The 15,104-nt window shown below is 51.1% G+C and overlaps 8 protein-coding genes across 8 annotated transcripts; 4 read left to right on the top strand and 4 right to left on the bottom strand.

Annotated features, from left to right (window-relative positions):
• Nucleotides 1–228: 228 nt before the first annotated feature.
• NECHADRAFT_78334 (uncharacterized protein) lies at nt 229–924 on the bottom strand (the record flags this gene model as incomplete). The annotated part of the gene is made up of 1 exon (XM_003042823.1): nt 229–924. The coding sequence occupies one exon, from the start codon at nt 922–924 to the stop codon at nt 229–231; it is 696 nt and encodes a 231-aa protein (XP_003042869.1).
• A 383-nt stretch (nt 925–1,307) lies between these two features.
• Nucleotides 1,308–2,077, top strand: NECHADRAFT_78333 (uncharacterized protein; the record flags this gene model as incomplete). Its single annotated transcript, XM_003042915.1, has 3 exons — nt 1,308–1,857; nt 1,948–2,007; nt 2,037–2,077. 3 exons carry the CDS (start codon nt 1,308–1,310, stop codon nt 2,075–2,077), a joined length of 651 nt encoding a protein of 216 aa, XP_003042961.1.
• A 144-nt stretch (nt 2,078–2,221) lies between these two features.
• NECHADRAFT_78332 (uncharacterized protein) lies at nt 2,222–2,893 on the bottom strand (the record flags this gene model as incomplete). The annotated part of the gene is made up of 1 exon (XM_003042822.1): nt 2,222–2,893. One exon carries the CDS (start codon nt 2,891–2,893, stop codon nt 2,222–2,224), a length of 672 nt encoding a protein of 223 aa, XP_003042868.1.
• Nucleotides 2,894–3,775: 882 nt separating this feature from the next.
• NECHADRAFT_78331 (uncharacterized protein) lies at nt 3,776–4,399 on the top strand (the record flags this gene model as incomplete). The annotated part of the gene is made up of 1 exon (XM_003042914.1): nt 3,776–4,399. The coding sequence occupies one exon, from the start codon at nt 3,776–3,778 to the stop codon at nt 4,397–4,399; it is 624 nt and encodes a 207-aa protein (XP_003042960.1).
• Nucleotides 4,400–8,917: 4,518 nt separating this feature from the next.
• On the top strand, nt 8,918–10,543 carry NECHADRAFT_78329 (uncharacterized protein; the record flags this gene model as incomplete). Its single annotated transcript, XM_003042913.1, has 1 exon — nt 8,918–10,543. One exon carries the CDS (start codon nt 8,918–8,920, stop codon nt 10,541–10,543), a length of 1,626 nt encoding a protein of 541 aa, XP_003042959.1.
• Nucleotides 10,544–11,013: 470 nt separating this feature from the next.
• Nucleotides 11,014–12,090, bottom strand: NECHADRAFT_92236 (uncharacterized protein; the record flags this gene model as incomplete). Its single annotated transcript, XM_003042821.1, has 3 exons — nt 11,014–11,646; nt 11,703–11,880; nt 11,933–12,090. The coding sequence occupies 3 exons, from the start codon at nt 12,088–12,090 to the stop codon at nt 11,014–11,016; spliced, it is 969 nt and encodes a 322-aa protein (XP_003042867.1).
• A 686-nt stretch (nt 12,091–12,776) lies between these two features.
• Nucleotides 12,777–13,802, top strand: NECHADRAFT_78327 (uncharacterized protein; the record flags this gene model as incomplete). The annotated part of the gene is made up of 1 exon (XM_003042912.1): nt 12,777–13,802. The coding sequence occupies one exon, from the start codon at nt 12,777–12,779 to the stop codon at nt 13,800–13,802; it is 1,026 nt and encodes a 341-aa protein (XP_003042958.1).
• A 172-nt stretch (nt 13,803–13,974) lies between these two features.
• On the bottom strand, nt 13,975–15,042 carry NECHADRAFT_37196 (uncharacterized protein; the record flags this gene model as incomplete). Its single annotated transcript, XM_003042820.1, has 1 exon — nt 13,975–15,042. One exon carries the CDS (start codon nt 15,040–15,042, stop codon nt 13,975–13,977), a length of 1,068 nt encoding a protein of 355 aa, XP_003042866.1.
• Between the last annotated feature and the right edge of the window lie 62 nt (nt 15,043–15,104).

Below are 15,104 nucleotides of genomic sequence, written 5' to 3'. Positions count from 1 at the left end.
TCCGGCTTAAAAGCGTAGCCCCACAACAGGCTTTGATCCAAAGGCACGATTCAGCTTGTTTTTGGCGAAACAACTGTGCTGTGATTCAACATGGGATGTTCAGAGACTACGCTTGACAACTTCCTGACAGCTGCTTGAGCATTCTTAGTGAATGGTCACCCATCGACCCCCCCTGAACCCACTCGCAAGCACTAGCAAAGTTTTAGCGAGAGGCGGTCTGCCTTGGCTCTATTCGTCTTCTACATCATAAACTACGTCCTCAATGCTCAGAAGCTGTTGTATATCGAAATTCCAAGTCTCAGACGGATTCAGCTCAGTACATGTTTTCTCTGAATGACTCTGAATATTAGGCGACGTGAAGTAAACATCGTCCAGTCCGTCGCCAAAATCCAAGCTGAAAGGGAGGTTCGGGAAGTGAACATCTTGTATGTGTGGACAATCCTGTGCCAAGTCCAGCAGGTCTGATTGGCAGTCTTGGTGCGACATCGTGCTGCCATCAGACGTCATGTGGACCTTGCTGAGTGATGCCGCGAACGATCTTGGCGTGAGGTCAAAATGCCTCTTGAACTGCCGGTGGAGATGTGCACCCGTGATGTTGAGTTCTTGAGCTACACTGTCCACCGTCCAAGGCGTTCCACTCTCGACGGCTGCAGTGATTATGGCTCGCGCGCGGTTACACAGCGTTCGGCCCAAGCTCTCCTTATCCCAGCCAAGAGTGCATGGTGACATCTCTTGCACGGTAGGTATGGTGCAGGTTGTCGAAAAAGATAACGTTGGATCGTCTGGCAACGCGGCCGGGACAGGTTGGACGGCAGAATATCTGGGTTGATCTGACTCCGTAGAGGAAGGACGAATTGGCGGCGGATCACGACGAGAGACGGCGAGCCATCTGGTCGCAGTGGAGGCGTCGGAAGGAGGAGGCATGTAGGTGCTGATGGATGGATGGGAGCGGAACAGGTACTTAACGAGAAAGGAGAGCGTAAGATTTGTTGCAGAAAAATAAAAGAAGGGAGCGTTCGACCGAAGTCAAGACAAAGTTGTTAGGGCCATGGCTCTCATTGGTCAGTTCCAACATCAGTCCCTGAGTGCTGCCCTGTGATTGGTTGGTTCGATATCATGGTGTTTCCAGCTTCATAAAAGAGGGCGCTGAACAAGAGATAAATCCTTTCACGGTCTTTAATATCACTCATGATCCTCTTGTATGATTTAGCTCTACTATCGTTCATCTTCACTGTTGTTAATCCAAGTACCATCCCTGACCGAGGCCACACCTCTGCCATGACAGCACCGACGGACTTCATCCTCTCATGTACCTCTCGTGGGCCTTTGCGGGCATACCACTTGGCGTCTACAACGTGGTCCAGGAACTCAAAGTGTCTCTTCAAGCCCAGCCTCACATTCTCATCTTCCTGAGTCTTACAACTTGGTACCAGTGCCCAGTGCAGGTACTACAGAGACAAATGGACACTCGCCAAGATTCTGCTTGTTTGCCTAGCTACTACGTCAATCATCAGCGACGCCGAGACTCGCCTGTACTTTGCTCTACAACTCGCGAGGGAGAGGGATATCGAATGGCCCGTGGCGTTGATGGCGGTTCTTACAGCAGTTCAACTGGGATATTGGGTTTCGAGATACTACTGGGAGATTTAAAAACCAAGATCCGTCATCGTATCTCGTTCTTGTTTGTTTCCATCGATGCGGGAGGTGACGCGGTATCGATACTGGCCCTTGTATTTTCAGCCAGGATTGACATATTGGGCCTGACCATCTACTCAGCCGAGGCGGCACCGTGGACTGGCATTGGAATTTTGGGCATCCATTTTCGATTCCGCGGTTGGTTGCTCGGAAAGATGTGTCGTAAGTGGGATGAATTGGATGGTTCGCCTTCAGAGAGCACTATGGACGCTGGGGTAGCGAGTCACATCGTGGAGCTATAAACTTTCAAAGGGAGGCGAAAGAGGGGAGTGATTGCAAAAAGTGCCTTGTTGTGTGACTACATGGAACTGGGTAAGCCCCAAGACTGTGGTGTTAAACAGGGGTAGGGGGCCTGGCCAGAACAAAATTTGACGGTATCTGACATATACGACTTTCAAAGCTGCAAGTTGGAACTTTGGATGAAGAAATGTAAATAAACCCAGGCTCACAAATACGTAATGGCTTTTAATTCAACTTCTTGGCTCCCGCTAAAATACCCTGGCAAGACGACCCCCCTTTCTCGCTTTTAATCTTCCTTGTTTGCCGTTGTTCCATAGTAGTATTTTGCATCTTTGTTTTGCCCATTGATCTGCAGGCCACCATCGCACTTGTTGATGTTGCCGCTTCCACCGTGATACAACTGACTCCCCGCACCGAAGTTATTCAGCGTGGTGACACCCTTCCGAGACTCAGTCTCCAGGGAAGAGTTGAATGTCTCGAACTCTCTCAGTGCGCTTTGTAGGAGCTCGGTCCTATATTCTGCCACGAAGGGGTGCACGGCTGGATCTGTAGCGGGCTTGAGGATATCCGCCATGACGACCTCCAATCTCTTGCCGTTGCCGTTTCTGACGGCCCTGCGATAGTCCTCAACCTTGTTTTGGCTCTCCTTGACTGCGTTGAAAAGCTCTTGGATATAAGTGATCTGGCTGTCGAGCCCTTCAACGGCCTGCCGGATGACAAGGCAGTTTTGGCTGTTCAGCTCCAGAGACTCCTTCTCTTCGTCCACGGAGCTCAAGCTCTGGAAGATGTCCCTAAAGACGTCACGCAAGAGTGGAAGGTGCTTGGCGACGAGACAAAATTCTGGGAGTTGATCTTTCGTTTTGCCAATCGGGCAGCACAGTTTGACCAAGGGGCCCAGCCCGTTGTCGAGTTGCTTGAGGGACTCAACAAGAGCCTGGGCTGTCTCGCTCTGTGTCATTGGGACGATGTGTGTTGGTTCAGTTGATCAAGAACAGGAGAAGAAACTTGTGGGAAAGAGGTTAAGCTGGAAGTGATCAGTTCAGATCGCGGACAATGCTGCCCTATTTGCAACTCGAGGGGGCCACTTTCTCTCAAGGCAACTGGGCGTCAAACGAGGCTCATTTACGAATAAGAAATGTATTATTGCAGTTTTTACACTTGTTGTAGCGGTGTGATTACGATAGTTGAAAGAAAATGCCTTGGCGTAAGATGTTGTTTGGGAACTTAGAAAAGCATCCATTCAGCAACATCTGCAACCATTGTGGTGGCTCAGCTTGTAGGCTGCGTTTCGTCTTTGGCCAAGGCTTAACGCAGCCTTGACCGGCCATTATGGGTTGAAATGGTTCGCATGGCCGCAGAAGCTTGAGTTCGCCTTTGGACTCTTCCTAGTGGTGTGCGGTTGCTGACGGACGGACCAGCCAGTATGGTCCTCGGAGAGCCACCGCGTAATTCTTTAAGCAGGCTATCGTTTCAAGTCCGTTGGCTGAGGCCTCTGTTCCTTTTTCAACTTGAGTTGCGTTGGCTGAATGCAGGGAGGCCTCAAACTGGCCTTTATCAGTCAATAGGGGCTCTAGTGAGGATGTTGTGTTACCACGAATGCTTACGGCTGGATTTGTAAGTTTCAAGTCGTGGCTGATATTTACAAGTGGCCTGATCTCCCAATGGACCAGCACAGCCTCAGATGTGGCGATATATGCGTCGGGCAAGCACCGTGTAACCACTTATGCTTGGCATACCGTCGGGCTGAAAATTTGGCTGGTGAAATTGGCTCATTCCCCCTCCGCTCACACTCGAGAAACGCACCTGAAGCAAATCCTGCTTCCTCTAGACAAGGATCATAATGCTAGCTGCAGACGTCACGGGGGTCATCTCGTCCATCATTACCATCATTGACACCTCCATCAAGATCTACCGCGCCGCCGTTAATGCCTCAGACCTCCCGCAGTCCTTCGGCGACGCCGCTGCGCGTCTCCCCCTCGTCCAAGACACCCTGAGACTGGCCACGGGCGGCCTCAACGAAGACGCGCTCGACGCCGAGTCCCACGCGACCCTCACACTGGCCCTCGAAAAGTGCACCAACAGGGCGGCGGTGCTTCTCGACATTTTCCAGATCGTCATCCCCTCCGAGCGGGCGTCAAGAAGGGAGAGATACCTCAGGGCCTTGAAAACGATCCCTCAAGCGGAAAAGGTCGAGTCCCTGATGTCAGGCATCCTGGTGGACCTGCAGCTCCTCGCAACCAACCACGCCGTCAGGGCCGCGACGAGGCAGCAGATGGAGAGGCTTATGAGCAAAATAATGATCCAAGATCAGCCAGCTCGTCGCCCGCCCATCATCTTGAACAATTCTGGGTCGGGGAGGCAGTATGTTCACTGCGGCACAGGGGATCAAAATGTTGTGAGCGGTACAGCCACGCAAATAAATGGGCCATTTAGCGGCGGAACTTGGAACTTTTATGAGAGATAAGGGGTTGGTAAGGGCGAGGTGTGCTTAGAGAGAGTGAATTACTGCATTCCGTTTCTCCACCCAAAAAGAAAACAACCGGCGCCTGCAACCTACCGCTTCAGTAAGCCTTGAATGAATCAAGATTCCTGATTTTACTCATGCTTTTCCTTACAAATGCCCCCATTACTCGTAGCATTCTAGCCTGTTGATTTGTATGCCGCCAGTTGCTTGGCAAAGTCTCCTTTCCTCACATGCCTTGCCAGCGTGCAGGGCGAGTACCCCCATTCCTGCTCCATGTCCAGGTCGGCGCCCGCGGCGCACAAAATATCCAGGGTATCGGCGTTGGCCTCCTTGCTAACCACAGCGCAATGGAGGGGGGTGTATCCCCTCTTGTTCGCCAGGTTAACGTTGCCGGCCTTGACCAGGAGCCTCAGTCCGTCGTTGAAGCCGCGGTTAGCGGCTATGTGCAGCGCCGTCAGTCCCTCTTCGTCCTGCACAGTGCATGAAGCTCCATAGCGTAGCAGCGACTCAACCATTGTTCGATTCTTAATGATAGTTGCCAACATGAGAGCCGTGTTGCTCTTTTCGTCTTGCTCGTCAAGGCCGCCTGAGTTCGGTGCCTTAGATGCAAGGAGATCGATCACATCCGTCCGCTGCCGTCTCACCGAGTGATGCAGCGGGGTAGAATATGTCAGATCCTGAGAGTTGATCATGGATCCCATATCTAGAAGACGTCGCACAAATGGTAGGTTGCCTTCGATGCAAGCCTGGTGAAGAGTCGTCCTTCCGTCTCCGTCGGTTGCGTGGATGTCGGCTCCATGCTCGTGTAGCAGCCAGGCAACAGAGACATCGTTAATAGAGAGAGCAAGGCTCAGAAAACTCGGAGCACCGTCACCGTGAAGCTGTAAATTTGCGCCTTTCGCCACCAGGAGCCAGATAACGTCCTTTCTCTTGGCCTTGATGGCATAATGGAGAGCAGACCACCCCTTGTCGTCTAGTGCGTTTGGCTGTGCTCCTTTTTCGAGCAGTAGCCACACAAGATCCTGGTCATTGTACTGAACGGCTTGAATGAGTGGTGTCTGGCCGTGGGCGTTCCTCTTGTTGACATCGGATCCAGCCTCAACCAGTTGTCGAACAATGATATTCTTCTTGTACACCAGGGCCAGACAGAGCGGAGACATCTTGCTGTTAGGATCCCGTACGTTTACATCGACTGGTTTGGTCTTGCTATCCAAAAGTCGCTGGACCGTCTTGGTCCGCCCCATCTTGACAGCGTAGATCAATGGTAGCCAACCATCTGTGGTGGGACGGTTGGGGTCTACACCTCTTTGAAGCAGAAGCTGCATCAATTGGTGGACATGGTCATCAATGGCGCGCTTCAAAGGGCTCCATCCATTCGTAGAAGAATGGCCGGTGGGCTCGGAGCTTTCCTCGAACTCACTGGCCATTTCATGGCCATGATTGAGCAGCTCTCTCAGCGGTGTCCACCCTGGTGTGATGACCTCAGCATTGACATCCTCCATCTTCCTGATGAGAAGCTTGGCAATCGGCGTATGCCCATACTTGATCACCAACGACAGAGGTGTCAAAAACTTGGCGCCTTTTAGGTCAATCCTCGCCTTACCATCCACCAAGGCTTGCACGATCTCAAGGCTGCCCATAGTTGGCTCCGCCAGACACTTGTGAATCGGCGTATCCCTAGAGGTATCGGCTACGTTGGGGTCCGCAAGATTGTCAAGAAGGTACCTGACAAGTTGATGTCGACCCAACGTCACGGCCCAATGTAGCGGGGTCTGACCGTCAGAGCACCGGGCATTGACATCAATACCGTCCTTGATGAGCGTGGTGACCCAGTCCCCAAGGTCGTAGAACACAGCAGCGTGTAGACCAGTGATGTCGTTGAGCTTGCAACTAGGGACGCCAGGGGTCAACTTGAATGCCCTCGCCAGCTTTCCTTCGCTGCAAAGAAACTTTTTGACATCAGCCTCCACCTGAGGGTTCCTATCCTGGCCATCGTGACAATGGTGCGTCCAGTAATTGGATGCGTACTCGAGTAATGGTGTCTCGACGTTGGCACTGGAGTCATCGGCCAGTAGACACGAGAGGCAAACTTTGGCGATCTCGAGGTCGGCATTCTCATAGAGAACATTTCTACCTTCAAGATGGTGTTTTACCGACTCATGGACGAGCCGAAGGGTACGCTTGTCATCTTCAACCACTAAGCCGGCGCAAACACGGACCAACGAGTCTCTTGACGGTCGACGACGCTGCCAAGAACCTCCATTGCCTTCCAGAAAGGCACAGCTATCCTGAATCTGGTCAATGGTCAAGTCGACCTTGGCATGCACGAGCCAAGTTAGGACATGCTTCGCCAGGTCGCTATCGCAGCGGTTTTTAGCGGCAATCTTTTTTATCGCTCCTTCAAACATCTTGTGCAGGTTGTCTGGAAGTTGGTTGAGTTCATCCTCGATCTTCTTCGGCGTGTTGCATTCGCGCAGGGCGTCCAAGTAGAGCTTGGCAAGAAGAAATCTGGACGCTGTTAGTGCCGAGCCAAACAATCTTTAAGGAGATACTGACATTCCACTGTCCAGTGTTTGATCGATGACCGATTTAGTCACCTGATCAACCATCTGATGTTCTTGCAGCAACCGATGGAAGCTCGCATGATCTTCGATCTGGGCTTTGACGAATGCGGTTACGTCAGCTTCATGCGGCCTGAGGCACAGTGTTTGGTTGGCTTCCGTATCCTGAATGTCGAGCTCTGTGCTTGAAGTGATGAGGGTCTTGACTTTGCTCGGTAGGCCCTTGATTGCTTTCAGGATATCTTGTTGCTTTTTCTCATTTCCCGAGTTGTCCAGCCCATCAATGATAAGGTAGACTGTGTCGAAGGTCTCAGCCTGCGCCTTGAAGAGTTCGAGGCATTTGGAAGGATGAGGGGCGCATGGTTCCCCGAGGCGGTTGTCAACCTCAGACTTCAGCGCCTTCGAAATGCCTCTGCGACCTGGATCCCGCAGCAGCTGCAGCAGCAGGCCTGCCCAGATGGCGTCTGCCAAAGGCATCTCGGCATCTCCTTCATCAAAAAACAGGTAGACACAGATTATGTCCCTGTTATCGTGATACTGCTTCTGCAGGGAATCGATGATGATGGCACTTCAGAGAATGCATCAGTACAGGCTACTGACTCATGTTTCGGGCGTTGTTCGGCTGGCTTACCTCAGGATGCTCTTTCCGGACCCGACTGGAGCAATTCTGATTAGCAGAGTCAATATAGGAAAGGGATAGTAGCTTCTTACTGTTTCCATGCACGAAAAGAAGCCGACAAAGGCTTGAGCTGCCCTCCCAGTTGCGAAATTCCTCCTTAGATAGCACCCATTCTCCAGTCCCCGGCGTCGCCTGTCGGAGGAGATCGGCGTGGCGGTAGCTAGGGTCTACAGAAGGCTGAGCCAACTTCTGCGTGAACGTCCTGGCTAAGATTACATCTTGGCCAAATATTAGCGTTCAATGGGTAGCTTGGTGTCACGACCCAGAGGCCGACTTACAATCTGGCTCGCCATCACGTATCTGAGAGTTCACCACTTCTTGCAGTAATGTCCCTAAACTGGTCGTATCGCCTGTAATAGGGGTCAGCGATCTGGTGGAGTAAAGGCGTGATGGGTATTGAGCTTGCCGGTCGGAGAACAAATGTTGAGCTGCACGCCAGAGCCACTGGTCGAGAAGATATGACCGCTGCCATTGGCCACCTGTTGGCTACCGGTTGAGTAATTGTTCGCGGTCGTGGTCGGCGAGAACATTTTTGGCAAGCCGCTCACGGGGAGCGATAGCCGACGATTGTGGCCCATCTGCGCGTAGATACTCTAAAGACTGCCAATGATGGCTTGTTGACACTCACAGAGCAGCTGTAGATGGCCAACTTAAGTATGTCTTATCACATTCAGACGAAGGCGGGGTCTCCTAACCGCCCGCCAGAGAAGACCCCCCTTCCAGGTTGAAATCATACAAATCAGGCTCTGAATACGAACGTAAAGTTGGCCTCATGCCGGCTGTCGCTCACTATGCAGCAAAGTGCAAGGCGACCAGTCATCCGACACATCGGCCACACACACGGGGCATTGTTTATTTGACTCGGCCACACACACGCGAGGCATTGTTGATTTGCCACACATGCGCGGGGCATGGTCGCCTTTACTCGGCCACGTATGCTGGCCAAGTCTTGAGAGTAATAGGGCAGTGTTGAGGGCGCCTGATCTCGTGCTTCAGCAAGGCACTCAGCTGCCTGGCGCGAAGTTATGCCTTGGTTTTTCTATTTCTTTCGTCACCTTAGGTGCCATTAGAGCATGGTATAAAGCTTCTTGAAAAGTCTCCATAAAGATTATCCTTCATTTTGAAAATGACTCCAATTCTTGCCAGAACAACCATTCGTCCATTCATATCGTTTTCTCAACCCTACCATCATTGAGTTTACAGCAGCAGTGGGTGTGATGAGCCCACAACTGAGGGTATATCCGTAGCCAAGAAGAAGCCCAGTGCGGCATACCTGCCATGGCTCAACACGACGGCTACTACTCTGATGGTTACCCAGATGATAGTGAACCGGGCCCGTCAAACCGCACACGACGATTTATCCCTGAGGAGTTTGCGGCCCAACCTGTGGCGCACTGGCAGAATGGAGCCGGTCAGCCTCGTGCCCAATCGAGACACCGTCCTGACCCACGTCATCTACAACCTAGTCAAGGGACGGCCGCCGAGTCTTATGATGCCCCTTATCCCCCGCATCACATCAACTACCCCCCTACCGACATAAGGCAAGAGACTTTTCCACCACCCGGACTTCAACCTACCTATCCGCACAACATACCCCCTCAGCAGCAACAACAGATGCCCCCCTTTTACGGGCAGCAGCCTAACCCTCCCTATATGCATCCCCTGGGTCTGCCGCCCTTTCACCATCCAGGTCCATTTTATCCCCCCGCTCCACAACCACAGCCACTACAACAGCCACTACAACAGCCATCACCACCCCCTACAGAACCCTCTGAGGCCGAATCCAGCATACGCCAACTACGAGACCTAGTTTCTTTGTACAGAGCCAAAGACGAGAGACAAAGAATAGAAAAGGAAGTTCGTGAAGAATGTGAAGCCCAAATCCGGCAACTGAAAGAACAGCTGGGAAAGGCCGAGCAGGACGTTTCCAGAGCACTGGCGCAAGGAAAGAAGGAAGGGGAAATGGTTGCCTGGGAAAGGTTCAAGAGTGAACGCCTAGCCGAGCTTGAAGAGGGAAAACGGCAGAAAAAGCTGGAAGCTGAACGACCGGCCAGCACCACCAGACCAGAGGCTAGAGAAAGGCGCCGCCAACAGTCACAGAGGCAAGAGATGGATTTTCGACTGGAGAGGCTGGAAGATTCTATGAGAATCTTACAAGAGAGGCTCCTTCGAGATCCCCGGCCGAAGAAGAGAGCACCGGCTGCCACCGAGGACGCCAGGCATGGCTTGGAGTCGGTAATGGCCGAGCTGAGAGCTTTGAGGTCTGATTTCAGACAAGTCATTGTGATGTCGGATACGAGTCAACAGAACACCTCCGTTTCATCAGGAGGACGAAATTCGACGTTTAGCTCAGATTCACAATCGCGTCGCCGCCAATGGAAGGGCGTATCCGACTCCGATACTTCTCCACCACGATCACGAAGCCCGTTACCACGAGACGGTAACCAAGCCGGTTTGAGCGAACCCCCTCCTCCTGCACCTGATGCGCCGAGGAGGACTTATCGTCGCGACGAAGATGAAGAGGATATGACAAACCGTCGCCGGTACCACGATGGCGGTTGGTCGCAAACCGAGCATGATCACCGGTACTCAGGCCCAGATAGGCCGCACGATTCGAGCCATAAAAGGGGATCGTTCACCCCCGATGCCCACCCTCATTCATCTTACGGCAGGGGTCGTTCAGGTGCTGCCCGAGGTGAACAATATGAGCAGAAAGACCATCGCCACGGTCGACGGACCCGTCATTCTTTCCAGGAATCTGAACATCCTATTGAAGAAAGTATGGGTAACTCCTCGCCCTCCTCCTATAGGAACTCCCTTGGCTCATACTCCTCACCCAATACGGAGGACTCATCTGCACTTGGCGGGGATCATGGGGACGTCAAACCAACTGCCTTTCCATAGGCCTTTGGGTTCGACAACAGCGCTGAGGAGGATATGGGCACTGTTTCTGAGCTACGAAAGCGCTGCTAGCTTGGGGTCGTTGTATGAAGCCTTTGAGGAGATGGATATGGTTGAGTGCTCGACGTCCGAGGACTTCATTGGAAAGCTTCCAAGGAAGGGGATGGGCGTGAGAAATTGATCAAAAAGGAGGGTCGGTAAATTTAGATAACCAAGACATATGAGGCTGGATAAGGAGAAGAAGCAATTCAACAATTAGACTGAGAGACCATAGAATGAAAGAAGAGCATATGCTGGGAGTGGCCAAGACCCTCTCCCCAAGCGATTTTTATCTTTAATAACAAGCCCGAATGAGAGTTCAACCACGACGGTCAAAGATACCGCTTACAAAAAAAAGAAATGATTTTATTAGCTCATTTTAAAACTATATTTTGAATACTCTTGCTTATTACTTCAACTAAAACCCGCCGCCCTCACTCTGACGATTTTTTGGCCTCAACCGGAACAGCAGCTTCGGTCTGCACCCAAAGTCTCAGCAAGTCAGGCCGCGAGTAATGTCCCACCAAGTCGAGATTCTGCTGCATCATGGCTCGCATCTTCAGATCAACGTCGGCGTAGAGAATGCCCTCTTCTCCTGGCTGCAGAGGCTTGCACAACTCAGAGCCGTCAGGTCCATAAATCATGCTAAAACCACCACCAGGACATCGAGCATAGTCAAAGTTTTCCAACCTCGTGTTAGCCTTACTGGCTTCGGTTAGGACCTGAGAGCAGACCAAGACGAAACAAGCTCCTTCCATCGCCATCACCCGGGAAAACCCGTTGCAGGCCGGAGGGGTCAAGTGATATGGCCACGGCTGACCCTCCAGAGGATCCCAGCATAATGGCCAGCTAGACACCTGAATATCGAGGTTTTGAGAGTACTGGTAGTAGCGTAGTAGAGGCTGAGTATGCTCCCAACAATTCAGAGCGCCAATGTTACCAAAGGATGAAGGCACGACAGCTTTAATTGAGTCTGCTTGACCGTCGCCCCAGTATGCCCTCTCAACGTGAGTTGGCTTGATTTTCCGTCGATGGCCAACAATAGTGCCGGTCTCATCAATGAAGGACTATAGCCGAGTTAGTGTCTCGAGTTGCTGCAGTATACTCGGATTGTTTGGCCCACCTGAGAAATGTACAGGGATCCGTTATATCGTTCGCTGTAGCCGAGCACAACAAAGACGCCGGCTTCACGAACGGCGGTCTTGATCTCCTCCATTTCTTCAGAGTCCTTTTCAAGGGAATTGTGAAAGTACTCGTTCATGAAACCAGCATTGCTAACAGGCGAGTTGGCCCAAATTGTCCTAGCAAATTATTATTGGAAAATGGTAACACAAGTATGGCAGGTTAACTCACCATGGATATCCTGGGATGAAAATCTCAGGAAAGCCAACGACCTTGGCACCGTTGCTCGCAGCCTCTTGAATCAGTCGTGTCGTTTTGGCAACACTGCCTTTCAAGTCGTTCCAGCATGGCTCGGCCTGGATAGCAGCGACTTTTATGGGAGATGACATTGTGTAGATGTTGTTGAAAAACCAAGAATCGTCGTTTCGATGCTGTTTTGAACACTTTTCGGCTGCATTATGGTTTTTATGTTAAATCACCCCCCTCTCTTATCTGTCCCATCAACGGATTCGTAGACTGCCCCGCAATTTGTCACGAAGATCTCGGAATCGACGTTTCTTATCTTATTCCGATGACAAGTTCTAATCGCTATCAAGGATAGGGGCCATTTTAGTCTGGAAATAAGGTTTCGGACCCTTGCTTGTCCCCAGACCCGATAGACTGGTCGTCGGGTAATGCACCTATCAATGCAGCTATCGTTGCCGCTCACACGTGCCATAGGATAAATACACGAGATTTAATTTAGTGTCATGTTAATCTATGATCGGAATAAGCTTTCGTGGGTAAGGTGATTCCGATTCCGTAGCTGATCACGGCAGATAAGCAAAATCATTTGTCGTGGTATTGGTTCGATTTATGAGGCCAAATGGCTAGTGTGAGGCTCTCTTTGTATGAACATGATGCTTGGCGGTCAACAGTTGGAGTAAAACATGTTACACATGACTTGATTTGTCTCTAGTCTATAAATATCACACTCTTTCCCGCAGTCGTCTTCGTCTCATGACAATTATCATTCATTGAACCAAAGGTTTCTACCTTGTGACAGACAATCTAGTCGCGATTGATCTACTTCATCATGTTTTACCGAGCAAGCTTCAAACCTGAAGATAGGTTTCTCTACGGAATATACGGTATCCAGTATCAAGGCCAGAGTCCTTCCGGCCGACAGCTGGATCTCATTCAAAAGTTCGACGAGCTCATCTCTGGGCAAGCCCATCTTGATCGAATCACTGTTCCTGGAAACGATGGATTTGCCACTCAGATCTGGCTTTCATATTGGTGGCCGGATTCTCACACAGGATGGTGGTCCAAGCCTGCTGTTAAAGACTTTTGGGACAATCTTCCAGAAGACGCAGGCATGTGGCGAGAAGTTCTTACAGTGTCGCCCAGCAGAGTGCAGAACGCATGCACCGCCGAGTTGAAGAATGGATTGAATGGCCTTGGAAACATGGAGCCGTTCAGTGACAAGATTGGATATTGGGGATGCATTCGACATCGCATCCCGGACGCCAATTTGGATGACAAGCTTGCGTCTTCGCTTGAGGAGATGCCTTCCCGAGTTCCAGAGACGTCAGATATTCGTCCTGGGAGGACACTTGTCACCGATTTTCCAGACAACATTTGCTTTCTTGTCGAAGGGCAAGACCACACACGCATGTCGACAAGAGAGAAGGATTTATGGTTTGAAGAGTTTGACGAGCTCGTCACGGGATGGATGGAACATTTAGGAAAGGATACCACTGCCAACGGGTTGTTCGACGTGAGGATGGGCCACGTCTCAGACTGTGGAACATTCAAGGATACAGGCCCAATCAACCTGAACCACAACAGAAAGATTGAAATGTTTTACTGGATGGATATCAGCAAGTTCGAGAGGGTTGGTCGAGTTCACAGAGGTCATGTCAAGCTACGCAAACGTTGGATGGAGACGTACGGACCAGGAGGAGAGATGGGGGATGGCGTGGGCAAGATAAACCTATGGGAGGAAACTTCCATTATGAAGGGTTCAGATATCGTCGCCGAGTATGTTGGCTGTCGAGAGGGCACTGGCTTCATGGCTTATGACAAGTCGGGTGTGGTCCATAGCGAGATAGCAGTCTAAGTCGAACCATCGCTTGCAGTGTAATTGTAGTCACTGATTCATGCAAAGAGTAGCATCCAAGTACTCTGTTGAATTGCCAAATCAATGTGGATCTTCGACTTGCATTGGGACCTGATTGTCACTACCTCACCCTCGCTGTTGGGTGAGCTTAGCCCGTTCAGATCCCCTTAACTTAATCAATCTGGGAGTCGTTATGCCTGGCTAGCAGGAGCTGCAACCCAGGATCGTTTTGGTAGCGTTGCAGCGCGACGGCTTTCCACTCACTCCATTCCAAACCCCCGTCCACGTCCACAGCATCTCGAAGCCCTCGAAACAGGCCCAGGAATCCGTCCCAGTCGGCAAGATCATATCCGCAGCAGAAAGCGAACCTATGTTGTAACCGACCATTTCGAACAAAACGGGCCAAGTCCTGATGGCCCTTCTCCTCAAGCAGGCGTGCAAAAATGACCTCGTCGCTACCCAGGTTGTTTTCACCACGGTAGAAGTCTGCAACTGGTAAAAAGCCAATGGGAGAGTTAAAGGCATGTGCAGGCGAAGCAGTGTGAGCCCACTCCCAGTCGATAATGCCAGTAATGTTGAAACTCTCATCGACCAGAATATGATCGCCTTTGTCGTCTCCGTGTTTCAGATAGAACTTGTTGTCATCAAAGGCTGATGGTAATACCCGCGGGACCAAGTCGAGGAGATATCGGTGGATCAAGTAAGCATCCACTGCTTGCTGGGAGTACATTTCCTCTTGGATGATTAAATCCAAGATGAGTTGAATTGAGGCGATGTGATATTCTTGGAGAGAAGAAAAGGGCCCAATGGCTCGCATTTCGGAATCCACTAGGTTGGTGAGCGATTCCCGAGCAAATGCGCCGACATGGGATTCGCCAGGACTATCAAGCGAGCCAAGAAGATCGAAGGGGGATTTATGAAGCTCTATAAATGTGTCGGCAAGCTGATCCATGACCTTGTTCCTCTGTTCTTGAGTTGCAATGGACCACCTCAGGGACCTGCCGGGTAACTTATCCATTAGAATAAAGCCAACCCCAACAGGGTTGCTAGGATGCTCGAGTGCAAAATCGTAAACCTTTGGGGCGGGAACAGCAGTCTGTTCCAAAAACCTAAGAGTTGCAACCTCACTCTGAATGATGTAATCTCGTAACGCTGCTGGGGGAGACGTGGCATTGAACCTGCGGATACGGGCGATCCATGTGATTCCATCGTCAAAGCGAACTTGAATATGATAGTTCATGCCGCCCATCACAGAGCTTTGTGTCGATCTATCATACCGGAGGGGAGGGATAGAGCAGGGTA

The sequence above is a fragment of the Fusarium vanettenii genome (genome assembly GCF_000151355.1).
Source record: "Fusarium vanettenii 77-13-4 chromosome 3 genomic scaffold NECHAsca_31_chr3_5_0, whole genome shotgun sequence".
NCBI lineage: Eukaryota > Fungi > Ascomycota > Sordariomycetes > Hypocreales > Nectriaceae > Fusarium > Fusarium vanettenii.
This window is presented reverse-complemented; position numbering and strand designations above follow the sequence as displayed.